The 26232-nt window shown below is 46.9% G+C and overlaps 2 protein-coding genes across 2 annotated transcripts in view; both read right to left on the bottom strand.

The window, feature by feature from the left end:
* Positions 1 to 13997, bottom strand: part of INSR (insulin receptor) — a 60413-nt gene extending 46416 nt beyond the window's left edge. The window contains exons 1-2 of the mRNA XM_058820881.1: positions 13869 to 13997; positions 5074 to 5625 (exon numbers count right to left, since the gene is read on the bottom strand). Coding sequence (XP_058676864.1) covers positions 5074 to 5625; positions 13869 to 13953 — 637 coding nt within the window. The 5' untranslated portion in view covers positions 13954 to 13997. The remainder of the gene's footprint in view (positions 1 to 5073; positions 5626 to 13868) is intronic.
* Positions 13998 to 20607: 6610 nt separating this feature from the next.
* Positions 20608 to 25823, bottom strand: USE1 (unconventional SNARE in the ER 1). The gene is made up of 8 exons (XM_058821079.1): positions 25685 to 25823; positions 25477 to 25526; positions 24861 to 24939; positions 24048 to 24200; positions 23850 to 23868; positions 23124 to 23154; positions 22760 to 22922; positions 20608 to 22569 (listed from the first exon to the last, which is right to left on the bottom strand). Exons 1-8 carry the CDS (start codon positions 25820 to 25822, stop codon positions 22387 to 22389), a joined length of 816 nt encoding a protein of 271 aa, XP_058677062.1. The 5' UTR covers position 25823; the 3' UTR covers positions 20608 to 22386.
* Between the last annotated feature and the right edge of the window lie 409 nt (positions 25824 to 26232).

The raw sequence follows: 26232 nt of genomic DNA on the forward strand, positions 1-26232 counted from the left end.
ACAAAACCCCCAGAACAGGAACAGCACTTGGCTGCCATAAACAGCATCAGGCTAGACCCAAATTCCAAACAGACTACACATTTCCCTCCCTGCCTACCCAAAATATAACATGAGTTGGCCTTAACTGAACTGACTTGGTTTTCACACCAACATGAGTGATTTAGAAGCAAAAAAAAAAAGAAAAGAAAACTCTGAAGAAGCACATCCTGAGGGATCTCAATCCATGGAGCTTCCACCTACACATCCTTGCTCTCAGACACAGAATTTTCAATACTGCCACTGGTTTTTCCAAGGGTGCAGCTGCCCACAAATGATTTCAGTTCCTCCCCAACCTCTGCTCCAATGTCTGTAAGATGATCCTTTACTTTGTTGTCCTGAACACTGTTATCACCAACTGAAAATTAAAAAAAAAAAAAAAAAATTCCAGGCTGGAATTGTAGCTACAGGGATGATTCAGACGCTTGGATGTGTGCCTTGGAGATAATTCCACGCTAGAACTGAAAAGTTAGTTTTGGAGTCAACTGGGATATTTGCACTTATTAAATAAAGGAATAATTAAATAAAGGAGGGATAATGTGGAGCAAACCACAGAGAGCTGGCAGGGGAAGGGCAGGGAATGGTGTGGAGAGATGGGGGACACCAGGACCCCAATCCCACCCCAAATTTGCCACTTCCCACACACACCAGACCTTTCAGAGAATCCCAAAGCCCTCGGGGCTGGAAAAGATCTTTGAGATCAAATCCAACCCTCAGCAGCAGCAGCACTGTGCTCATCCCTAACCCTGTCCCCAAATGCTCATCCCTAACCCTGTCCCCAAGTGTTCATCCCTAATCCTGGCCCCAAATGCTCATCCCTAACCCTGTCCCCAAATGCTCATCCCTAACCCTGTCCCCAATCCCAAATGCTCATCCTTAACCCTGGCCCCAAATGCTCATCCCTAACCCTGTCCCCAATCCCAAATGCTCATCCCTACCCCTGGCCCCAAGTGCCACATCCTCACTGCTTTGGGCACCTCCAGCGATGGAACTCCAACACTTCCAGTTCTTCACAACCTTTTCCATGAAGAATTTTTCCCCAATTTCCCATTTAAACCTCCCCTGGAGCAACTTGAGGCCATTTCCTCTCCTTACCCCTTGAAAAAGACACCAATCCCCACCTGGCTGTCCCCTCCTGTCAGGGAATTCATTTTCCAGCCTTCCCACAGGTGCTCTCCCAAATTTCTTGCCCATTTCCTAATATTTTCCGGTGACACTCCAAGCTCAGCAAGCTGGAAAAGCCAGTCAGCTTGGGACTTGTCTCTGTCAATTGACACCCACTCTGTAAAATCAAAACAATCAATATTTACATATCCTTGAAGGGTTTTTCCCAGTCCTAGTGCAACAACTTCCCATCCAGAGAGCAAAAAAATTAAAACAAACAAACAAACAAACAAACAAACAAAAAACCAACAAAAAACAAAACAGAACCAGGAGATTGTACACCAAGTTTCATGAAACAAACCAGGGGTACAAATAACCTGGGTTAAAAACTCCACACAAAACCAAAGTTCCTCCTGAAAATGATACCGAAATTGCTGCATTTCATTCTGGTTAGAAGATAAAGAGAAAAAATTAAAGAGAATACACTTAAATCCAGAGTGCCAGGAGACTTGAGCATTAGCTGCTGAAGATTCCTGGATTAACTGCAAAAACACAGAGGGAAAGATTTAATGATATTAATACTCTGGGTGTTGTAGGAAATTTAGGACTTTTGAACAACTCATATGAACAAGTAGAAGCTGTTTATTATTTCTATTACATTTTTATAGATTTAATAAACCACTAAATACACACTTTTTGGTGGGTGTTTTTGTTTTGTTCACTTGGGTTTTGTTTGTATTTTTTGGAGTATAGGATTGGTTCCAATTTTTTTTTTAACAGAAAAAATTAAAGAGAATACATTTAAATCCAGAGAGCCAGGAGACTTGAGCACAGCATTAGCTGCTGAAGATTCCTAGATAAGCTGCAGAAACACAGAGGGAAAGATTTCATGACATTAATACCCTGGGTACTGGGTATTGTAGGAAATTTAGGACTTTTAAACAATTAACATGGTCAAGTAGAAGCTGTTTACTGTTTATTGTTTCTAGAATATTTTTATATATTTTTTAAACTACTAAATACATATTTTTTCAATTGGTGTTTTTGTTTTGTTCACTTGGTTTTATTTGTATTTTTTTGAGTATATGATTGGTTATAGTTTAGATGTTTTACAGTTTTCTGCTAACTAGTTTTTGTGGTCTTGGTATTCGGTTTCTCAGCCTCTTCTTTCTTAATTTAGCACAATTTATGTTCTAATAGTTTTGGGCTTTGTTTCTATTTTTTTGGCGTATATGATTGGTTATAGTTTAGATGTTTTACAGTTTTCTGCTAACTAGTTTTTGTGGTCTTGGTATTCGGTTTCTCAGCCTCTTCTTTCTTAATTTAGCACAATTTATGTTCTAATAGTTTTGGGTTTTGTTTGTATTTTTTTTGAGTATATGATTGGTTATAGTTTAGATATTTTACAGTTTTCTGCTAACTAGTTTTTGTGGTCTTGGTATTCGGTTTCTCAGCCTCTTCTTTCTTAATTCAGCACAATTTTTGTTCTAATAGCTTTGACCAATTCTTGAGGCTTTAACAACAAACTTAGCAGCAGCCTGGCTGGTGCACACTGTGCACCCTTGCAAATACATTGCAACAACTGGGAGCTGCTGTGAGGCTCTTCAGGCTAAGGAAAGCCAAAATACAATTCACACAAGCTTTTAATAATCTTGACAAAACAATTACACATGCTAAGGATACATTAGGGCTGGCAGGAGAACAGAGAGGCAGCGATTGCAGGTTGGCTAAATAAATGTCACTTAATCTCCACCACTGGCGTGCGCTCAGAGTCCAAAGGCTACTCACAAACAGACAAAAAAAAGGTTTAAAAAACCTCTCAGGCTGTCAAAACAGCAGCAGAAGCACAGGGGCAGGTGTCACAAGGCACGGGATCACACAGATCCCAGACTGTGCAAAACAGCGGCCACCAAAAAACTAAAGTCCAAATCGCGGCGTTCAAACAAAGATAAGCCTGGCTGGTTAAGTGGTTTGGGAAGTGCATTCCAGTCACTGCCCAAATATTCAGGAGCATGGTTTCCCTGCTGTTCCTTCTGCAGGGGACACACAGAACCAGAGCATCTGTATATATTGCTTTTTGAAATAATTTTCTGATTGAAATCTCAATTTCTGGGTCAGACTGAGCTGAGGCAGGTGCCCTCCAACAAACTCTTGCATCAGAGGCTCAGGAGTTCAGATTTCTGTCCCAATGGTAAAATATTATCATTAAGATATTACATTTCTCCAGGTTTCATGGAAAGAGGCAGTTTTTAAAAGGAGAGAAAAACATCCATTCCAAAACAGCCCCAGAAAAGTGACAGGGATTTTGGGAATATTCAGGAGCACGGCTTCCCTACTGTTCCTTCAGATTTCTCCCCCAATGATAAAATATTATCATTAAAATATTACATTTCTTCAGGTTTCATGGAAAGAGGCAGTTTTTTAAAGGAGAGAAAACAATCCATTCCACTCTGCTCCAAAACAGCCCCAGAAAATTCACAGGAATTTTGGGGCATTATGTTCTAAGCACTAAAAGTGCCAATTAGACCTTTACCCTTATGAAACAGCAGCAAACACAGCACATGAAATGCATAAGAAACCAGGTTTCAGTGCTGATGTAACTGCATACCTGAAAGTTTATAAATAAAATGCTTTACAATCTTATTTTTCATTTTAAAATAAGGAACACACGTACACACTTGCATCTTCTTGCTCATACCCTGTTATTCTGGCCACAAAAAATAACCACTTTCTTTAAAAGGAAGCTGGACGATTTTGGGGTGAGGAGTAGCAGAGGGGAAACCACATTAATTGCATTAGTTTGTGCATACTGGGAGGAATTCCTCCTCAAATTTGGCACTTAGCACTCAGAGCTGCCCTTTAAAGCTTGGCAAGAATTTCTGTGCAGCCCACAAGTTTCCTAATTTCGTCTCAGGACACACTGGTTCGTTTGGATGCACGACCTCCAGAAAGGCAGACAACCCTAAATGTGTCACTCTCACCTCAATTCACTTTGCTCCCTGTCAAGTCAGATTGAACATAAATCAAAGCCAATATATAATTAAAGCTAAGCTTAAGGTCAGCTCCAAGTTTGGAAAAAAACAAATCTGTATGAAATTAAAAGCAACTCCAATACATTTGGGGTGGCAACAGCAGTGAGCTTTCTGAACACAGCTTCTGCCCTGGGCTCAAAGCTCTATTATTTCACCCTCTACCCCATCCAGGTCCTCTCTTCTCTTTCAGCTCTGACTCCAGCTTCTTCTCTGTGCAAATGCTGCTCACTCATCCCCACATCTCACACCTTTTTATGGCAGGAAGGTTTTGGTAAAGATGGAATTGCACCTTTCCAGAATGGAGTTTATTCCACTGAGACTTTTCCCCATTGTTGTGCTTCCACCTGCTGCAGCCTCTCAGTCAGTCTGGACTTTCATTCCCTCCCCAAACCTCAATAAAGACACTCAGAGTACCAAGTGTTATCAAAGACTCTCACATCCATTAAAATGGTGAGTTCTGGGCAGCTCCTGATTCTGCAGGAGAACCAAACACAGAATTCTGGATGCCTTACAAACACAGGGGGAAGAATTGCTCAAACCCATCCCAAAGGGTTTTCTCTTCCTCTTTTAAGGTCAATTTTCAGCCCTGCTGAAAATTTAAGGTCAATTTTCAGCCCAATCTGTGCTTACAGGTCAGGAGGCACCCGTCAGGCCTCCAAGAACCCCAAAGTGGTTTGGGTTGGAAGAGACACCAAAGCTCACCCAGTGCCACCCTGCCATGGTGGGACACCTTCCATCATCCCAGGCTGCTCCAAACCCTGTCCAACCCAGCTTTGGGCACTGCCAGGGGTCCAGGGGCAGCCCCAGCTGCTCTGGGCACCCTGTGCCAGGGCCTCACAGGTCCTGACAGGTCAAAATTTGACAGCAAAGCCCCATCTGTGACCCCTCAGCATGCACTCACCTCTCTGGCAGCGATCGTGCGTCCAGCAGCGCTCGATGAAAATCCCATTTATCACCGTGGGGGGACAGTTGCTCTTCCCTTTCACAGTGCCTGGGCACACATCTCCACACTCCTCTTTGTCATCCTTGTTGGCCACGATGTAATTGTCCTCTACAGAATCCAAAATCCTGGACCAGTCGATGGTGGACAGGTAGCAGAGCTCGTTGTTCTTCTCGATGCGCACGGCGCCCCGGGTGATGTTCATCAGGTTGTAGAGGCCAATTTCCTTCAGGTGAACCATCTCAAAGATCACCAGGGCGTAGTTGAAGAACAGGTGAGTCCCTCTGATCACAGTGAGGTTGGGGAAGAGGCCCTTCAGGCTCTCCAGGCCATAGACACGGAACAGCAGCAGGTAATCTGTGATCATGGTCAGCTTGGGGAAGCTGAGCTCGCGGAAATCCTCGGGTTTGGTTTTGAACATCAGCAGGATCTGCAAGTGGCCCTCGATCACGGTGCAGTTCTCCAGCATGTTCAGCCTGGTCAGGTTGTTTCGGATGTCCATGCTCCTGCAAACTGGGAGGCAAAGGAGAATTCATTTATTAAATTGTTGGAGTTTTCCAAACTCTCAGTTCTGTCCAACCGCTGGGGACTTGTGGCCCTCAAGCTTCAAGCGTTAAGAAATACACAGTGGGGAACATTCCCTGGTATAAGGTTACAAAACAAGAGGATTTCATCATTTTTTCTGCCATCTTGAGTGCCTGCCTGTGGCCTCTATCACGACTGCAGAGCTGGGACATCACAAAGGGAAGAGATGGCTGGGCTGTTTTCTCCAGGTAGCTGCCAGCAACACACCTACCTCATCTCAGATTGTGCAATTCATGCCAGGGGATTAGAGGGAGGCATTTAGAATGGTTGCAGGGAGGGGAAGATAGGAAAGAATAATGGCCAGAGATGGTAGAGCTTGGGAAGGGAGCAGAAAAACCTGGAAACGCACAGGAGCACAGCCCACGCTCCTGCCCAGACTCTGCTGACAGGAGTAATTTACTACATTAGTAATTTTTGCCCTGAGCATTCTTTTCAGATGAGGTGTTGGGGTTTTTTTTGGTGATTATTTTCTCAAGGGTGCAAATCTCCCTCTCTTGGCTATCTGGGCAGTTTATTTCATAGAAGCAGGAACCAAAGAACTGGCAAAGTGAACAAATGCATGAAGCATAAATTAGAAGGTAAACTCAATAATAGGAATCCAGAAACCAGCAAAAGGAAAAAGTTTGAATAGGGAAATATTTTCTCAACTCTAAGCACAGGTAAGAAATCAAGAAGGAAATTTGCAGCCCCACGCCTCTACAGCACAACAAAACAAAACAAAAACCCTTTTGTGACAACCCCTTTGAAACCAACTTCATAGAAACATCAACCAGACCATAATGTTCAAATCCAGGTGGATTCTTCCTGATTTTTTCCTTTTTGAAGACTGCATCCACTCAAAGGATTGTCTCTTTTGTCTGCAGCTGGTTCAGTGTCTTCCCTCCCCACTTAAGAACAGAAAACACAGGCTGTTTCCTCTTTGTGTCACTATATGTAAAGTTCACCAGCTATAAAACCACCACATCACAGCTCCAAGGCATCACCCAGCCTTACAAAACTGATGTGGACACAAACATTTCACAGCAAGGATTGTCTGACGCCTCCTGGTTTAACACAAGGGTTAAAACCAAATTCTATGCAAATATCTAAATAATTATTCAAAAATTTGCTCCACTGACTGCAAGAAAAAAAAAATTGGCAATACTAATATGGGATTTGCAGCAATGCTATTGCCCAATGGGAGTTTTTGGCACTATATCCAAGTCATTTCATAAATTGCTTTCTGGAAGAAAAAAGGCAATGCACACGGTGCCTCAAGGATTAAGGATGTACTTGGAAAAAGTGGGAAAAGGAACCTGATGACCAGCCAGCAACAATCCTCTGCCCCAAAATGTACTGCTGCACATCCCAACCTGGGATTAAAGACCTGGGAGAGCAACAGATTCAGCTTAAACGCTCTGGATATTTATTTGCAATAAATAACATTGGTATTTCCAAAGAGGCAAGTGCATGGCAGGTCAGGTCAGTGAAAGGAGAAGTAACAGAGGGACACGTAAGAAACTGAAAGACTGAATTCAACTGAAGTCACCAGCGCAGCTAAAATTACCAGATAAATTCAAAATGCAACATCTTGGTTCTTTTTTTTTTTTTTTATAATTATGATTTTGGGGTGCACAGCAGTGTTGGGGTGGTACCCACCACCTCAGGATAATGCACTGCCTGCTGGAATGGACAGGGAGAGGAAAGGTCAAAAAATACAGACCAGGAATTACTTGTGAGAGTCAGAGCTGCAGGCTATGGCTGTGGCTGAAGGGATGCATGAATGGCCTGAGCACAATTGCCTGTGCCTTTCATCATTTTGGGCAGAATGAGGTGACTCACAGGGGCTGGACACAAACCCAGGGCACCCTGAGCAGGGCTGGGAGCATCTGCACTGAGGGATGGCCAGGAAAAGCCCATTCCTCACTGCCTGGCTTTTGAAAACAACTTCATAAAAACATCAACCAGACCATAGAATTTGGTTTTAAACCCCAGCAGGAGTCAGACAATCCTTGCTGTGAAATTTTTGTGTCCAGATCAGTTTTGTAAGGCTGGGTGATCCCTTGGGGCTGTGATGTGGTGGTTTAATAGCTGGTGAGCTTTACATATAGTGACACAAAGAGGAAAGAGCCATAATGTTCAAATCCAGGTGGATTCTTCCTGAATTTTTCCTTTTTGAAGACTGCACCCACTCAAAGGATTCTCTCCTTTGTTTACAGCTGGGCCAGTGTCTTCCCTCCCCACTTAAGAACAAAAGTGCTGTGGCTGCTTTTTCAGGCTGTGGAAATCTTCCTTTTGTGCAGGAACAGAGTTAAGGAACTCGGTGTGGAGGAGCCACCCATGGTGGGTGCCCAGCACTGAGGAAATTCAAGGTCCTGCCTGGCAGAGGAACAGATCCACAGGCAGCAAGGATCCTGAGAGGACGATCTGAATGCCAGAATGGTTTGTGTTGGGTTGGGAAGGACCTCAAAGCCCACCCAGTGCCACCCCTGCCATGGCAGGGACACCTCCCACTGTCCCAGGTGCTCCAAGCCCTGTCCAGCCTGGCCTTGGGCACTGCCAGGGAACAATTCCTGCCCAATATCCCATCTAAATTTCATTTTTTTTCAGTGGAAACCATTCCCTGTGTCCTGCCACTCCTGGTCACTGCAGCCCTGGAGTTCACAGCTCTCATCCCTCTCCTCAAAAACTCCAAACCAATTTAAATCACTCTGCTCCTGGACCTTTCAAGCTTCTGGACATCACCACTAACATGAGCCATGCTGCTCCTGCTCCAAACAGCCCAAAACCTGCTCAAAGATCTTCCTCAAAGATCTTCCAATTTCCACAAAACTCAACCATCTGAGCACCCACACAGGGTCCAAACCTCCCTCTCTCCCAGCTCTCCCCATCCTGACACAGATTCCTCACAGAAAAGGTGACCAAAGGCTAACAACTCCAAATATTCTGAAAAGATGTGTTAAGGAACAAAGGTTGGCTAAAGGTGAATCTAAAAAGAAATGAGTGAAGCTTTTGAAGAAATAAAAATACACATCTAGCAGAGCTGGAAGTACAACAGCCATGGTTCATAAGCTGCTTTTCCCCACAGTTAGAGAAAAATCACATTTAATTATTTTTCAGGTTCTACTTCAGTTTAGCTTTTAAGTGATAATTGGTATCTTAGCTCCTTCTTTTTAACACCTCAAAGATCAAAGAGAATAATAAGGAATTAAGAACATCTGAAACAAAATGGGCTTTTTACTTGGAGTTTTCTCCATCTTTTCATGGAATTTGAATTTTCAGCAGTTTATATCTCCTGTTCATGCAGTAGCAGCTTAAGTCACCCCATAAATTTATTGTTACCAAGACAACAAGAAGCAGTTTTAAGCAAAGCAATAAGTGTTTTTCCACAGCTTCTCTTGATAGTATTTCTTCTGCAAGGACAGGGGAATTAATCAACCATTCAGTAGGAAGGCAAGGCAGGTTTGATCCCAGAAGAAGGAGAGCAAAGTTGAGCCATCAATTATAACACAGACAACCTGGTTTCAAAAAAACACATAAATCAGCTTTCAGGGAAATAAAAAAAAAAAAAAAAATCACAAATTGATTCTCCAGTAGTAGGCCCAAAGCTGCTCCTGTGCAAAACCCCCACTAGACATAAATTCCTAAATTTCAGCAGAAACAGCAGCACAGCTCTGAGCTGCCAGAGGAAGCGCAGCTCCATCCCTGCTACCAAGCTACTCACTCAAAATAAAAAAATAAATTACTGAATCATCCTACATATGTTCCACCAGCCCCCCCCCCCAGAAAACCAAGCTGAAGCCACGCTCTTCAAAAAACAAACAAACAAACAAACAAATCCCAAGATGCCAAAGCCTCTCGGACAAACTGGTTTGGTAACAACCTTCAAGTCCTGAATGAAGAAACCAGATCTGATGCCAGAGGTTAAGTTTTCAAGATAGAGTCTAACCAGGGGAATAGCTGGAACTTAAACCTTGTTTATAGTAAATCATGTGGATAGCAAACCTTAATGATTCACTGCTTCACAGCTCTGGCCTTTAACAATCAAGATCAGGGGAATCTGGCACAGAAGGATCACAAACCATTTGAGGTAACTATTGGTTAATTCTGATTTTTTTTTTTTTTGTAGTCTTTGCTGCCTACTGAATAAACAAACTATTGCCAAAAAAAAAAAAATTACACTTGCTTGGGTTGGGTCAAAAGCATTGCAATTCTACATAAAGCTGATTTTTAGAAGTGGCTTTAGGGAACTGGGAAAAGGACGTTCTTGGGATTTTCCGTGATTTTGGGGATTTCTTGTACTTTTTTGGATGTTTGGGATTAACTGCTGAGACAGGAAAACATCTTGGTACCAGGTTAGAGGGAAGGACTGTGTGACAGCTGCTAGCCTGCAGCAATTGTTTAATACACATAAAAAACATCTAATTGTGAAATACGGATTTTTTTAAGCTTCAGTTCTGCACCTCATATACCTGGAGCTGAGCAAACGGGATATGGACTCCAAAATGAGCCCCTGTAAACCTCAGGGAATATCTCAGGTGCCTGATACACTGCCTGCCTCAAAACCACGTTAAATCACTCTGCTCCTGGACCTTTCAAGCTTCTGGACATCACCACTAACATGAGCCATGCTGCTCCTGCTCCAAACAGCCCAAAACCTGCTCAAAGATCTTCCTCAAAGATCTTCCAGTTTCCACAAAACTCAACCATCTGAGCACCCCCACAGGGTCCAAACCTCCCTCTCTCCCAGCTCTCCCCATCCTGACACAGATTCCTCACAGAAAAGGTGACCAAAGGCTAACAACTCCAAATGTTCTGAAAAGATGTGTTAAGGAACAAAGGTTGGCTAAAGGTGAATCTAAAAAGAAATGAGTGAAGCTTCTCACCACCCAAACCAAGGGCAAACCCCTCAAAGTGCGCCCTTCAAAGCCTGGTTTGGGCTGTGTTTATGCTCCCCTCCTTTGGTTCAGAACCCAAACTGCAAACAGGACTTGTCCTGCCCCATTTCCACGCAGAGATAACCAGGGACAGCACCCTTGGGGTAACTCGGGGTCTGCGCTGGGGCTGACACTCCTGAGGATCCCCCCTGCTCCAAAGGCAGCAGGAACAGGTTCTACACCTTGTCCATATCAACACCACTGATATTCCACAAGGCACTCACCCCAAAAATGACCTCCAGAAAGCTCTGGGGTTTTACAATATTCAGGGACAGCCACTGTGCTGCCTGTCCCCAAAAAAGGGACAGGACACGCTGGGTTTGGTACAGCCCTGCCCTTCTGCACTCACTTTTCCTACTTTATTCTCCTACTTTTCTCTCCTTTATTTCTACTTTTATTTTCATAAAAAATTCATTCTAGACTGAGTCTCTAACACAGGCTTGAGGTGGGACAAGGGAACAGTTTCTTAATGAGTTTATGAGCACAAAAATATCTGTATCAGCCAGATATGATACTAACTAAGAAGTAACCTATTTTAGAAGTGTGTTACTACAGCAATTCACAGGGAAATTTGTCCCACAGGAAGATTTAGACAGAGATCTCTTAACTGCATTCCCAACTCAGATCAGCAGCAGGTACTGGAGCACATGTGCAGCTCCCAAATTTAGGGGAAGAGTTCAGGAGGGGAGGAAGAGCATTCCAAACATCCATGACTGCATTGATCAGTTTTCTATTAACCAGAAAAGGAGCCCAAAGGAAGCTGCTCCATTAGCAGATGCCTAAAACTAGGTGAGGTAAATCCCACCCCAAATACCAGAGCTAATGAACTGACAGGCATGAGTCATGTGCGAGATTTATTTCAAGAAGTTGCATTATGTTTACACAGTCATTAAAAAAAATTACACAAAACTGTCTTTCTTCCCAAAACAAGATATATGGATCTTCATTTTATGCACAAGTCAGGCCTCCTTTCCTTAACCCTTTCTTCCCCTCCTGTCAGTAATTCCTGAACTCAACAACTACCCTTAACCACATGTAGGAGAGGAAGAGTGGTTAGTATGAATATTGTGTTTTCATTTGAAGTACTCCTAAAATATTTAGGAAAAGGGGATGGATTGAGGAGGAGAAAGTCATAATCTGGATGTCAATGTGAACTTTACCATTCACCCCATTTTTCTACTCAACCACCTCCATCCACCTGCTGCTTGCCCCCAACTCTGCCTCAAGGCACCAGAGGGGAGAGGAATTCACAGAGCACAAGGAAAAACCATGGATGGGGGGAGTTTTGTCCCTGGAGAGGTTTTCTGTGGGAACACAGGGCACAGATCTCCAAGAAAGCTGCCTCCATCAGCCCCGTTGCTCAGGGAACAACTTGTTTGCTCATGAAGCTCTCGTACGCGCATTTCCCCCCCTGGTTTTTTGTTTCTGCTTTCCGTCCCCACCGTGCTGCTCCGTGACCTCACCATTCCCAGAAAACTGAGCCAGAAAATGGAATCAAACACCACAAAACCTTTCAAATCAGGTTCAATCATCAGAACCCTGTCTGTAGGATACCTCATCAAGTATTTGCATGGTAAAAATGACACGGAAATGTTCCAGCCCACGCTTTGCTTTGCTGTCTTGTGCCCTTGCTCCTCCATCCATGAACTCAAGAGTACATTTTCCTACCACGCTGTAACACAGCAAAGATCAGGGAGTTTAGAACATAAACACGCTTGAACCCCAAAAACCAAATATGATTTAAATAAATAACCAAATCACAGGCTGTGCTGTGGCAGTAATAATAATAGTGTTTTCAAATTAGGAACTGCTGGACTCCAGTTGCACACGTATTTATTTATTATTAGTGCTATATGTCAACTGCCTTTTCCATCTCTGCTGGAGGAGGGCAGGTTTGCCCACAGCAGCTGGGGCTGACTGTCCCAAGGTAACACAGTGTCACCAGCCTCTTGTGAGGTTTCAAACGCATCAGGGAAGAAACTGGGTTATTTTTGAAATATAGGACTTGTCCTATTGCTGGAAAAAGAGGTTGTCTTACAGGAACATGCTGCTTTATTATCTGAATCCCATACATATCCCAATAATGTCCATCACTGTGTTGTTTGTACTTGAACTGATTCTCTTGCTCTTGCCTTTTCTGATGGGAAAGCCAACAGGTAGATTTTCTATGGGAGACATGACCCACGGATCCAGTTAGCTGTCTTTAAATAAATATTTTCCTTTTGTCAAAAAAAATTGTAAGAATCACCTAAATTAAAGAACCTCTCATTAAAAGGATTTCCTGAGCAAGTTTATTTAACGTAGCCCATCAAAACAGCTCGTAAGGCTTAACCTCGAGCCAGCCGTGGGTTTAACAAGCTTGTGACCTCCAACACAACATCTTTATTCCCCTGTCTTGTATTTTACAAGCCCCTGTGTACACACAGAGCCTCCCCCCGGAGCTCTCCCATCTTAATACCTGTGGATTTGGCACACTACCTAAAAGTGGTTAAAGACAAAACCTCCGCGTCTGGCCACACTAAACCCTCCTGAAACCGGAGCCGGTTCTGAGGCAGCCGAGGAGCGGCGGGGGCACAGGGCTGGGGAGGGCACCGGGGAAGGGATCAGGGAAGGGACCGGGGAAGAGACCGGGGAGAGCAGCCAGGAAGGGACACGGGAAAGGAACTGGGAAAGTGACACGGGAAAGGAACCAGGGAAAGGGACATGGGACAGGACCTGGGAAAGGGGCACGGGAGAAAGGGACACGGGAAAGAATCGGGGAAAGGACCGGGGAGTGAATCGAGGGAGGGGACCCAGGGAAGGGGTCGGAGAGGGGTCCGAGAAAGGGACCGGGGAGGGAACCGAGGAACAGACCCTGTCAGGGCCCGGGAAGGGGACTGGGCAGGGGACGCGGGGAGGAACCGGGGAAGGGACGGGGCAAGTGCCCACGGAAGGAGCCGGGGAGCGGCACCGAGAGGGGCCCGTGCCCTTCCCCGCGCCTGCCCCGGGCGCGGCCCCCGCTGACCCCGGCCCAGCGCCCGCCCGCGCAGGGCCCCGCGGGCCGGGACGCGCCGGAGCAGCCGCTGCCCTCCCTCCAATCTCGGCCGCCGCCGGGCCCTCCCCGGGCCGGGGGTGAAGGTGACCCGGGAGCGCTCCGGGCCGCGGCCGCGCTGCCCGCGGGCCCCGCGCAGGTACAAAGGGCACGGCGGGGCCGGGCCCTCGCCGCCGCCGCCGCCGCCGCCGCCCCCCAACCCTCCCGGCCGGGCCCCGACTCACTCTCGCCGCGGCCGCGGCCGCACCAGGCTCCCAGCACCACGGCCACGGCCAGCGCCGCCGCCGCCGCCGCCGCTCTCGGTCCCATCCCGCGCCGCTGCCGCGGCCGCCGCCGCCCGGCGCGAATCAGAGCCCGCGGGGCGGGCGCGGGGGCCGGGCCCGGCCGAGCATCGCCGGTGGAGCCCCCGCGGAGCCCCTTTATAGCGCCGGGCCCCTCCCTGCCCGCGGTGTCGGCCCCGGCCCGGCGGCCCCTTCCAGCGCAGGCCGGGCTGGCGGCGGCGCCCCGGCCAGTAAACAAGGGGCTGCCCCCGTCAGCTGCGAGCCGAGCGGGGCGGCCGCAAGAGGCGGCGCGGAGCGCGGGCACGGGACGGGACGGGCCGGGGGAGGAGCAGCGGCGGCAGCGGCTTCCAGGCACCCTTCATCAGCCGCCCATCAGCCATCCGTCCGTCCAACCAGCCATCTGTCCGTCCGTCCTGCTGCCCGCCCACCCGTGCAGGCCGGCTGTGAGCCCTGCTGGCGCTGCCCGAGCAGCCGCTGTGGCCTCGGTAGCGTTCAACGAGTGAAACGCAGGAGTTGAGCAGCCTCACCTCGCTGTGGGTTCAAATGGAAGGAGAGTAGGGTTAGGTTTGAGATTTGGGAAAAGATTTTTACTGGCAGGGTGGGCAGGCCCTGGCACAGGGTGCCCAGAGCAGCTGGGGCTGCCCCTGGATCCTTGGCAGTGCCCAAGGCCAGGCTGGACAGGGCTTGGAGCAGCCTGGGACGGTGGGAGGTGTCCCTGCCATGGCAGGGGTAGAACGAGATGGTCCCCAAAGTCCCTTCCAACCCAAACCATTCTGGGATTCTCTGTCCCCAGTGCTGACAGCCCAGGCTGCTGCCCTGGCTGTGCCCATGTCCCTTCTCCTCCTCTTGTAAAGGATGAATTGCCACAGAGCTGGACAGAGCTTGGGATGAGGATACCATCTACCACTGCCACTGCTTTTAGTATCACAGAACCCAAAGAGCCATTGTAGATTTCTGGTTTTCTGGTTCTTTTTCCAGTGGGATTCACCATTTGGTGCCTTTTTAAATCATCTCTGCGCTGCACTCGCACTAAGCCATGACAGTACGTTTCCTGGCAACTTCCAGTAATTTTATCTGGCTCTTGCTTTCAGCCATTTCTGCGAGACAAATGAGTTTTAAACTGCTGGGAAAAAAGCCTTTTTTAATTCAAAAATGCTTGGCAAATAGACATTTTTAACATTTTTATCCCACCATCTTTGGCTTACAACAGATCTCTCACTTCTGCCTGACATGGAGAGCCCCTGCGCAGGCCAGTGGTGACCAGCAGGTCACTGTGTCTCAGTCCCTTTGTCTGAACACTGAATTGCACTATGAGTTTACCCTATTTAAAATACTTTGCATTGCTTTTCCGGGTAAAGAATCCCTGCAGTTGTGCCAGGGACAGACAGAGTGTGGATGAGGGGAGGGCTGGTCAGTGGAACCGTGGCTCTGCTGCTGTGATTAAGCCCCTGACGTTGTTTGAGGTTTCCCTGTTGGACAGGGTAAGGCTGGCAGCCTGATTTGACCAGAGGAAGCAGGATTAGCTGGGATGATACCTGTGCAGCAATAACTACATCTTGGCATTTGCAGACTATTTAAATGCTGAGATGAAAGGCTCTGCTTAAGTGGGGATGCTTTCTCTGTCATCAGCACAGCAGATGTGTGTCTGCACAGCACAGGAGCTGTTGATTCAGCCCATTGATGTATCAGAGCCACAGTCATGGGACAGCATTTCCCCCATTTCTGTCCTTTTTTCCCAAATCCATGCTGCTGCCTCGAGCTGGCAAGTGCAGAGAGACTTGGAACCCCACTCATTGACTGCTTCAGGAAGTAAGGGCAGTTAAGGAATGGAAATAAACAACAAAAGTATGCATTCTCTGTTTGCAAATTAACCTGCTTTATGAGTGTAGACTTTGCATAAAACAGACAGAGCCAAACATCACCTGGACAGCTCGGGCTGTGTGGAATTTTTACTGGGACTGTAACAGCAACCTGCTCTTGCTTACTCACTTATGTTCTCATTGCCTTTCATGTAATAATGATAACAGCTTACACATTGGCACATGAGGATTAAAGGCTACAGATTTATTATCTTTCCTTAAAATACTATTTTTAGTTTCTAATTACTGATTAAGAACATCAGGGTGCAACCTTTCCAGCATCTTTCCCATACATTCACTGCTACATATTCATCATGCTACAGTGCACTTGGTTTGCAATCAGATAAACCAACAGGAGCAATGTGGGCGCTTAGAAACTAAGCCAACACCTGCTTACTCTTTTTTTTTTTTCTAATAGCTGCAATGCAGGCTCTTCTTTTATTCCTGACTCAAGAAGCTACTGAAATCACCAGTTTGATATATTAAATGTTGGCAACAGTAACATTTCTTCCTCTTCACTACAGATGTTTTATGGTTTGGTTAAAATAACTTGGAAATAAGCAGGGATAAGTGCTATGAACTGTGACAATCACAGACATGGGGGTTCAGATCTGAATGCTCCTGAGAAAATAAGTACAGAGAGACTTGCAATAGAGTGTATCCATCTGTTTGACCATACAAAGACTTATTTGCTTTGGTTTGATCCATTCATTACTTAAATCATGGAATGGTTTGGGTTGGAAGGGACCTTGGGGACCATCTCATTCTACCCTCTGCCATGGCAGGGACATCTTCTACCATCCCAGGCTGCTCCCAGCCCTGCCCAGCCTGGACTTGGGCACTGCCAGGGATCCAGGGGCAGCCCCAGCTGCTCTGGGAAATCCATTCCAGGGATGGATTCCACAATTCCTGATTCCCAATCTCCCACCCAGCCCTGCCCCCTGGCAGTGGGAGCCATTCCCTGTGTCCTGTCCCTCCAGGCCTTGTCCAAAGTCTGCTGCTCTGTCCTACAGATGCCTCCACATCAAACCATCCTAAGAGTACCAAGTTCCCACCAGATCCCTCCTGTAGATCAGTGCTGCTCAGAACTGGAAGCCCATCCCTGGAGCAGGAGCCACATTTGCACAAACAGGTGGGGACAATGACTTTGTAAAGCAGCTTCAATGTTGACATCCTTGTACTGTCACAAGTGTGTGTGGAGAGAGATCCCAGCTCAGCTCCCAGCCACCAACACATGGAACTGCTGAAAGCTTCACACCTTGAGAAGCAACATATCTTCTTTTCTATATACTAGAACACATGGGTTGGTTTTAGCCATACAAATTAAAGTTCCTCATCAATTAACCAGCTTTGGAATAGTCAAGGAACACAAACTTTGTGCCCAAAAGGAGCTTTGGAACAGCTGACTCACCAAGAAGGTTCATTGGTACCAATTCATGGAGCTGCTGAGAGCTTCACACCTTGAGAACCAACACATCTTTTTTTCTATATACTGGAACACATGGGTGGGTTTTAGGCTATGTGTCTTTAGCCATACAAATTAAAGTTCCTCATCAATTAACCAGCTTTGGAATAGTCAAGGAACACAAACTTTGCGCCCAAAAGGAGCTTTGGAACAGCTGACTCACCAAGAAGGTTCATTGGTACCAATTCTGTTTTAGGAACTAAACTGCTTAAAACCAGTTCAGGAGCCAAAGCCACACAGCAGCCTGGGGCTGAGCTGAGCTCACAATTCCCACTTTCTGCTCCACCAGTTCACTGTGGCCTTCTCTTAACAACAAGTTGCAACTGCCTGGGTGAAGAGTTACCCCATGGCTGGGGTTGCTCTGTTTTTATTGATTTGCCAGGCCCTTTTCCTGCTCACCCATTTCTCACCAGGCAATTTGCACGTTTTGCAGCCTCCTGCCCTTTGAAGATGCAGCAGAGGCCAACAACAGCCAAGTCTCTGCATCACTGGCAGGATGTTGCTGTGAAGGTTTATAGGATTGACTTCTCAGTGACTAAAACCTAACGCTGAGAGCACAGGAGAGCTGACCTTGGAAAATTATCTCATCCTGTTTAGAGTCACACAAAACCCTCGGCCAAATCTTTTAATATGAAATATTTCACGTCACGGATTGACAGAGTTCCTTTCTTACCCTTCCTTCCGTCCACACCAAATCCGATAAGTGACTTCTGTCAGTGAGAAGGCTCAGAGGATGGAGATCCGGTCACTTTATGTGCTGAGGACAGAAGTCTCAGCTTTTTGCTGTTGGAACAGGAAACACTGTCAGATCCTTCTGGAGAATTCTATTGTTACATGAGCAAATACAAATTTTGGCTAGGGTGAAAATGGCAGAGGGCATCTCTCTGCTACATGCAGGTCAAAGACCCTGGAGATGAAGGATGTAAATTCCAGCTCTTCATGGCCAGCTGCAGCACTGCCTCGTTTTAGCTTTTTTTTTGGTCCAGTTTCTGGTTTTGTGCAGTTTGAATTTTGGGTGTCACAGAGGCAGATGCAATATTCAACTTATTTTTAATTCCTTGTAAGAATATTTTTGTTCTAATTCAGCATCAAAGTTTTCAACTTGAAAAAGCCAAAGTACTGTCAGCATTCCCAACCTGGGTCTGGCGAGCAGGGCCCAGATGTGAGACAGCCAGACAGATGTGACCTCCATCCTCCCTACAGCTTCCCTGCTCACCTCAGGCAGCCCCAGGTGTGTTTTGCACAACCTCCTGCCAGGCTCCCTGCTCTCCATCAGCCACCCTGTGAGGGCAGTGACCACAGCACAGCCACCAGCTACACCAGTTCTGACCCACAGCTCACCCCCAGCCCCTCCTTCCTCGGTTATTTCTTGACACTAATGCCTGTTTTTGTTGATCCAGAGTCTAATTTGGAGGGAGCACCAGGGTTCCCAAGCCCTGCTGTGTGCTCTGCACTGCTCAGGGTTTGTGTTTTGGACGAGTCAGAACTCCCAGTTCCCGTTTGATAACCGGTTTGTTCTGTCGCTGGGAGACACGCCCTCCCTCTGTAAATGTTACAAATCAGGCGTATCTGATCCATTATTCACTAACTGCTGCTGCTTCCCAGTTCCAGCTCCTATTAGAGGGAGAGCTGATGCCAGAAATGTCACGGTGGCATCATGTGACAGGTGGTATTGATTTAGTGCCGTTGGGTTTAATGTCACTCCCGTTCAGTGGGACACAAGTGCACACGGATTCCCAGCAGTGGGGCAGGTCAGGACAGGAGCTCCCAGCCAGCCCCATGCCAGGCCCTGGCACTTGGGAATTGCATTGGGAATTCTGCTGCAGACTGTGACATTTCAGTATCTGCTCTGAGCTGCTCTAGCACTGCCCTTACAGTTTTTGTGATTGGATTCACAGAATGGTTTGGGTTGGAAGGATCTTAAAGCCAATCCCATCCCACCCCTGCCATGGGCAGGGACACCTTCCACTATCCCAGGTTGCTCCAAGCCCCATCCAGCCTGGCCTGGAACACTTCCAGCAATGGGGCAGCCACAGCTCCCTGTGCCAGGGCCTCCCCACCCTCACAGGGAAGAATTCCTTTGTAAAAGAAACTAAATCGTAACTATAAATCACAAGACTCAATTCTGAGCTTTCATGGCAGGTTTACAGCAGACAGTGAGAAGGGAGGTGACACTGGGTGTCACACAGAGAACAGTCAGGAACAGAACCTGCTCTGCCCATTCCCTCCTTTTCACTCTTCATGGGATATTCCCTTTTGGCAGGATAGCTGCTCACAGCCCCTCAGGTTGCAAAGAAACCCAAAGGAGCACGTGCCCAAAGCCTGGCACTGCCCAGCCACAGGAACCATGGCATCCAGCACTCTGCCTGTGAAGGATCCTTCCAGCACATCCCATCTGTGCTGAGGACACTGCTGAACACTGACACTGTAACACACACAGTCTCTGCCACCAAGGGTGTTTGCCAGAAAAGCTCAGACTGACCCAGAGCCACTGCTGCAGACTCTGAACCTCTGCATCCACTGGCCTGACGTGACCCAAGCCTCCAAAAGGGTTTTGGATTAATTTTCCTTGCTCTCTCAAAGCAGGTAGTCTGCCAAGAAACCAAGCAAGGCCCAGCCCTGTGCCTGATAAACATCTGCCCATCTGGATTTCCCAAGCTTTTGGGAAAGTTAAGCAACTCTCACAGAAGGCCATTTCTATACATATTCTAGATGTATTATTCTGCAGAGAGCCCTGTGCCATGAAATGGAGCTGAGGGCTGGAGCAGCAGAGCATCCACCACCCCCCACAGGTCAGTCAAAAATAAAAACTGTCATTCATCTGGGAAATGTCACAAAGCCCTGAGTCATTGTTTATTCTAAATAGCACCGGCTCCCATCTTCAAAGTGGTGCTGAATGACTGCAATTGCTAAATGAACTCGAGAAAAGCAAAGACAACAACCCAGCCTTTGTGTGCAGGGCAGTGGATCTGTTGGGTTGGGAGGAGAAGGGAACATTTTTCCACCTGGGAGAGAAGCCCCAGGAAGCAGAGGCTCAGTGCTCAACGGCTGCTGGAGATAACAAAAAGTGTTCCAGGGTTCACTCCTGGTGTTCATTCAACACAACAAACACCCATGAAATGTCAATGGGCAAAGTTAAGTGGTTTCTGAACTCACTCCGTGCAGGCTTCTTTGTAAATCAATATCTGTAACTTGGAGTAGAGGATGTTTTCTTGGAGACAAGCTATCACTAGCAGCTCCCTTTCATGTCTTTCCAATCAAAAATTTCCTAATTTATAAGTGCCAAAAAGTTACAGGCAACCCATTTTGCTGATAGCAAAAGTCAGTTTTAAACTTGTCTGCAGTGATGCAGCAAATCTTTTGTAAAGTAGGAAAAAATAATTTATTTCAAGTAATAAAGAGGACAGTGTTATGGACAATGAAGCATTAATGTTGCATCCCAAAATCTCACACACAAAAACCATTCCAGCATCACATTCAGCCTCTAAGAGAAGAGCTTGGCATTGAAATGCCTGCAGGGAAAGTAGTGAGCAATCAGAATTGAAAAAATAATTTGGTGACACAGCATTGACTAATGAAGCACAGTGAAATGTCAAACATTACATACAGATGAAGGAAAACAACTGGGAAAAGTAGAAATGTCCATAAATTGATTGCTACAACTCTAAATTGCTGTAAATTCAAGGTAAATAAAACAGGAGTATATTGCAGATATCTGAGTAGCTGGAATTAAAAGCTGTACCTCATAATATAATTATTCATTTGATAATCCATAAGTGAGTGGTATACTACATTGCAAACATTGTGTTAAAAACCAGAAATATTTTGTGTAAAAAATGTTAACAGCCTTCATTACCAGAGATGGGAAATAGAAATGTCACATTTCTGTACAGGAGAGCACAGCTCTGACACAGAGCCTGGTGCTGTGGGATGTGCTCAAAGCAAAGCTGGATATTCCTAAGAACCCAGCTGTGACAAACAGCTCTTCCCCCACCATTCCTGGGGCTGCTGGGCTCAGCAGCCAGGCTGGAACACCCCATGGTTTGGTTCCAGACCAAAGCACAGCCAGGGTCACCTGCTGCCCCTCATCTCCTCCGTGGGACACCTGAACACTGCTCAGCAGGATGCACAAGGGTTTGCTTTCAGCTTATCTCAGGCACCTACAGACACTCTCAGGCTGTCACACAAACCCTGCTTTGCTACAGTCTCCAAGTTTTTCTAGCAGCAGCAGTGTTTTAAAAATATGAGTTTCTTTTTTCTCTGTTTTATTTTAGTGAACTCTTAAGACAACAGGGATAATTTGCTCAAAAAAGAAAAGCTGAATATTTTAAAATTATTATTTCCATCTTGAAGACACCACCTTCCTTTGCCCTCATCTTGCAGCACAAGCATGTTTGCACAGGTGAGGTCTGTACCACCTGCAGCACTGTGTGTACAGTTGGAAGGTGGCAGGGTCACGGTGTTTCCTTCATGGAACAGCACCAACACCACAATGAGAAGTGAGAACATTTGCACACACAAAAGGGAGGCAAACACTGCACAGAAAGCAGCTCCAGTCCTGTAGTAATCTGAACTGGAGAAGATGGTGAAGTCCAAAGTCCCAAATACCCATCTGGGCAAACTGTGAGCCTGAGAAGAGTTTTACCTGTTGGTACTCTGAATCTGAGCCAAGCAAGCACCTGAACAGCAGAATTCTCTTTCTACACTGCAGCTGTGTATGCACAGAACTGAAATTAAATATCCTGTTGGCAGCAAGCTCCTAGGTCAGTACAGAAAAGCTGTGAACACAGGAAAGAATGTAAGACTTCAACTATTATTTAACTTTGTATTGACTAAATGCCTTTTAGGAGCCATAACATTTGTCACAAACACATTAACAATGTATTTATCCACTAAAGAACTTGTTAGCAGCTCAGTGTAAATTCTCATCCTTACCTCACAGGTTGACTGTTGTTGCAAGAGGCAACAAGAGTCACCAAGTAAACAAGAATGGAAGTGTGGAAAGCCTTCCTCAGGAAAGCCTTCCTCCACTGGGAGATGCAAGGCAGGCCTTGCACAGCCTCTAAGACTGTGACAGTTCTCACACCAGCTGAGCTTTCCCACTGCACTACAGCCAGCTTTAAGTAAAATAAAATTTTCATTTCAGTTTGGGGAAAATCCTGATGAAGAGAATCATGCTGATGAATATAAAACAAACTACAATTAGCATTATCCACAGCAGCCAGTTGACAGATTTCTTGGCGTGCTGTTCCAGGCGGTCGGATTCATCCTTGAGCTTCTCAAAGTTCTGGTCTGCCATCCTGAGGGAGTGTGACAGTGTCTGTGGAGCAAAGAGAGCAAACAGGGTCAGCCTTACAGCTACCAGCTCTGGCAGCTTCCCCCAACAGAGAAGAGGTTCAGCTGCAGATCCACTCTGATCCCACCAGGAATCAAGCTGCAGGATTTCACACATCAGCACTTGAACCTTGTGGGTTGCAAAACTTGAGGGGCCACAGCTCAACAGGCACTACCTGGTTGTCCTGTTTGATCACGTTCTGGGCAGCCAGGGTGTTGTTTTTGAGGCTGCGAGCCAAGCTGAGCATTTCCTCAGCCAGCTTCTCCTGCATGTCCTGGTGATGCTGCAGCACAGCATCCAGCTCCACTGCCGACTGCTTCTCGTCTGATGTGAGGCCTCTGCAAGAGCACCAGGGAAAAAAAGGGATTTACATTTCCTTGTGGGTTGATCTCACAGGTTTTCCCCAGGTTTTACATCTCTACAAGACAACAAAGCCCACTGAAGTCAATTGAAGGCATTATATATTTTGGTTTCTCTAAAGGTCATTGGGAAAACAGTTGCCAAAACCCTGAGCACTGGAATGAGAAATTCTGACTTACTTTCGCCTCCTTATGTTCAACTCCTCAGAATCTGGGAAAATAAAAAAAAGTGCTTAGCATATTATAAATTCTCATGCAATCACAGGCTGAAAAAACAAGTCTCCTGTAAGGGATTTTTGGATATCCAAATGCTACTCAGCCTCTACCCCAAGGAATATGGGTGTCAAATGCCTACCTGCTTTCTGCAGGGAAAAGAGGACACAGAACATCAAAAGAGGGGAAAAACCCCAGCTGAATCACATCCCTGAGGGCAGGGTTTCAGCCTGTGTGTCTGGGTGTTCTTTCAGGACACGTTAGATTGGCCCAGCTCCAGCCGCTCTAACAGTAGCCATGGAAACCTCAAATTAATTCCTCCCAGTTCCCTACGTGAATAACATGGCTGTGTATTCCAGAGGAACTGAACAACACCTACTCAAAGCACCCAGGATCACATGGCTTGCTCAGAGCAGAAGGGAACAGGCACAAAATAAATTGTCCCTGCTAATTCTGTAATTAGAATGTCTGTTTCTGCATGAATGCTACAAAAAGAGCTACCTACAAGTCCCTGCCACCATTGATAACAACGCTTCTGCTTTCATCTGTCAGGGGTTTTGTTTTTAAAATCTGTTGTCTTGAAAAGAAGTGAGGCACTAAATTAAAAGTACACTTGGGGAAATATTGAATACCTGACCTCCCTCTTCCCCTCTCTGTAACACACAGTTGGAGGAACCAACAGATTGAACTTACCATCAGCAGCCAGGGGGTCCTGGGAGGAGAAAGAGAACCAAAACAGCAGATTACAAAGGGTCAGTGATAAAGGACAGGCCTGGCAGAGTGCCTGTGCCCAGGATTTAGAGATAAAGAGGTGCCTCCCCACCCAGCCTGGGACACTTGTGAGGCAGCTGAACACAAGCAGGACAATCTGTAAAGAAGCAGTGAACATACTGTGCCGAGCAGCTCGCTCCTCATCTGGCCCGTGCAGCGCGCCTTGGTCTGCAGGTGCACAGTTTTGGTGGCCGGGGTTCTCTCCTTGGCTGTCGTCGGGGTGCGCCCCGGGGCCAGGAACTGGTTGGCCAGAGCTTTTTCTGTGGATGAAGACTGGCAGTGGGAAAAAGCCGTCATGGATATGACACTGTGCGGCGCGAGGCAGCTGGGGTGTGACCCACAGGGAAGGGGGTGCAATCCCACAGCGGCTTCCCTGTTGTAGTGTGTTTTTATACTTTGTAATTAGTTTTGGTTTTGTATCCCCCTCCCTAATTAGTTTTGGTTTTGTATCCCATAGCTGCTTCCCTGTTGTAGTGTGTTTTTATACTTTGTAGTAGTTTTAGTTTTGCATCCCCGTATTTTTCCCAAATTGTTTACCCCAGTTTGTACCCCCTCCCTCTACCTGTGTAATCCCTTTCCTTTGCTAAGATCATCCCCAAATCCCCACCCTGGCTCTGTGTCACTCACTCAGCATCCCATCCCCTCCATCTAGAACTTTCAGTCCAGGACATCAAGTGATTGGCCAGGGGTCAGCCCCTCAAGTGTTTCTCCATAGGCTGTCCTAAATGTCCATTTCCCAGTATCCATACCTTAATTTATCTTATTGGTCAGTAAATGTCATCTAATTTATGTTTCCACCTTCCTTTAAATGTAACCATGGCACCTCTCCTGGGGATATCAGCAGGAGCTCCCAATTTGGATTAACCCCTGTTAAGAGTCGGCCCTTTTATCCTCTGCCGGTGTCTCTTTTCAAGCTGAACTAGTAAATCTTACCAATTTTTCAGCTTCTAGGAGTCCCTTTAAAAAGTCCACTTTGCGAGAGTATTCATTCAGCAGTTCAGGGGCTGGCTTGCTGTTGGAATTGAAAGATAACAACATCAAAACCAAAAGTTATCAGCATTTTCTAGCATTCTACTTTCCAAGTGAAATAATAAAAAAAACCCACATGGTTTTTCAAAGAAGCAGAAATAGCCTTAGGTCAGGAATACATTTGTAAATCCTCTGAAAATGAAAATCACCTTTTCCAAGGCAGGGAAGGCTCAAGGAATATGTATTTCCACAGGGAAGACACATTGCTGCAGTGTTTGTGGGCTATGGCTGATTTACAGGTAAGAGATTATTGAATAACAGTGTCATTAATGTTGGAAAAAACCTCCAAGATCACCAGATCCAACCTTTGACTGAATCCCCCCATTCCCACTAAACCATACTGCTAAGTGCCACATCTGCTCTCTTTTCCAATACTTCCAGGGATGGTGACTCCATCACTTCTCTGGGCAGCCCTTTCCAGTGTTTTACCACTTTCACTGAAGGAATTTTTCCTGGTATCCAACCTAAACCTCCCCTGGCACAAACCCGCAACAGGCACCCAGGGGCTCAGGGCGCTCACCTGGACTGCTTCTTCAGCTCCCGGAGCATGTCCTCCAGAGCAGCCACATACTGAGGGCAAAAACAAGATTTTAAATGACAGCACTAAGGAGAAATCCCCTGTCTGGCAAAGGCTGTGGGTGTAACACCACAGCGCTCCCGTCTCGGTTACTGAGGGGCCGGACGCGGTGCTGCGGGGCAGAGGGGCGGGAGGGGCATGGCGGCCTCACCTTCTCCAGCCGCCATTCCTCGGGGTCCCGCCGCTCCGCCGCCAGCGCCTCGCACCGGCTCAGGAGCCGCATCAAGTTCAGCTCCAGCCGCGTCGCCGCCATGGTGGCACCGGAACTCCCCTCAGCGCCGGGCGCCATCTTGGGGCGGAGCGCGGGGAGGGGCGGGAAGCGCCGGGCGGGTCTTGACCGCCCCGGTTTATTTAAAAAACCCAAAAACCTCCCCCAAATCACCCCACACCCAAGGCGTGCACACGGGCATAGAGAGGTAGCTGCGGCTCGAGGCAGCGCTGTGGCCGAGCTGAGCTCTTCCCTCACTCCAACATGGTGCAGGCCGTGAGGGGCCGGGGCATGGCCGTGGCCTCAAGGCGCTGCTGTGGGATGGCAGCTCGCCCTCAGGTGTGTTCCCGAACAGAGGTGAGGCGGCTCGCACAGCACACCCAGCATGGGAGCTCCCCTTTGCTCCAGGAGCACCAAACCCCTCCGCTGTGACACCACAGCAGCGTCAGAGCTTCCCTTTCCCCCGTCCTTATTCACTACTTAATAAAAAC

This window comes from Ammospiza caudacuta, chromosome 28 (genome assembly GCF_027887145.1).
Source record: "Ammospiza caudacuta isolate bAmmCau1 chromosome 28, bAmmCau1.pri, whole genome shotgun sequence".
Lineage (NCBI taxonomy): Eukaryota > Metazoa > Chordata > Aves > Passeriformes > Passerellidae > Ammospiza > Ammospiza caudacuta.

Excerpts from the sequence above, each read along its gene's own strand:
- USE1 (XM_058821079.1), bottom strand. The coding sequence starts at position 25,822 with ATGGCGCCCGGCGCTGAGGGGAGTTCCGGTGCCACCATGGCGGCGACG. Across the intron at positions 25,527-25,684 it reads AGGAATGGCGGCTGGAGAAG|TATGTGGCTGCTCTGGAGGA; the intron begins GTGAGGCCGCCA and ends TTTTGCCCTCAG. Across the intron at positions 22,923-23,123 it reads TTGAACATAAGGAGGCGAAA|AGGCCTCACATCAGACGAGA; the intron begins GTAAGTCAGAAT and ends GTGCTCTTGCAG.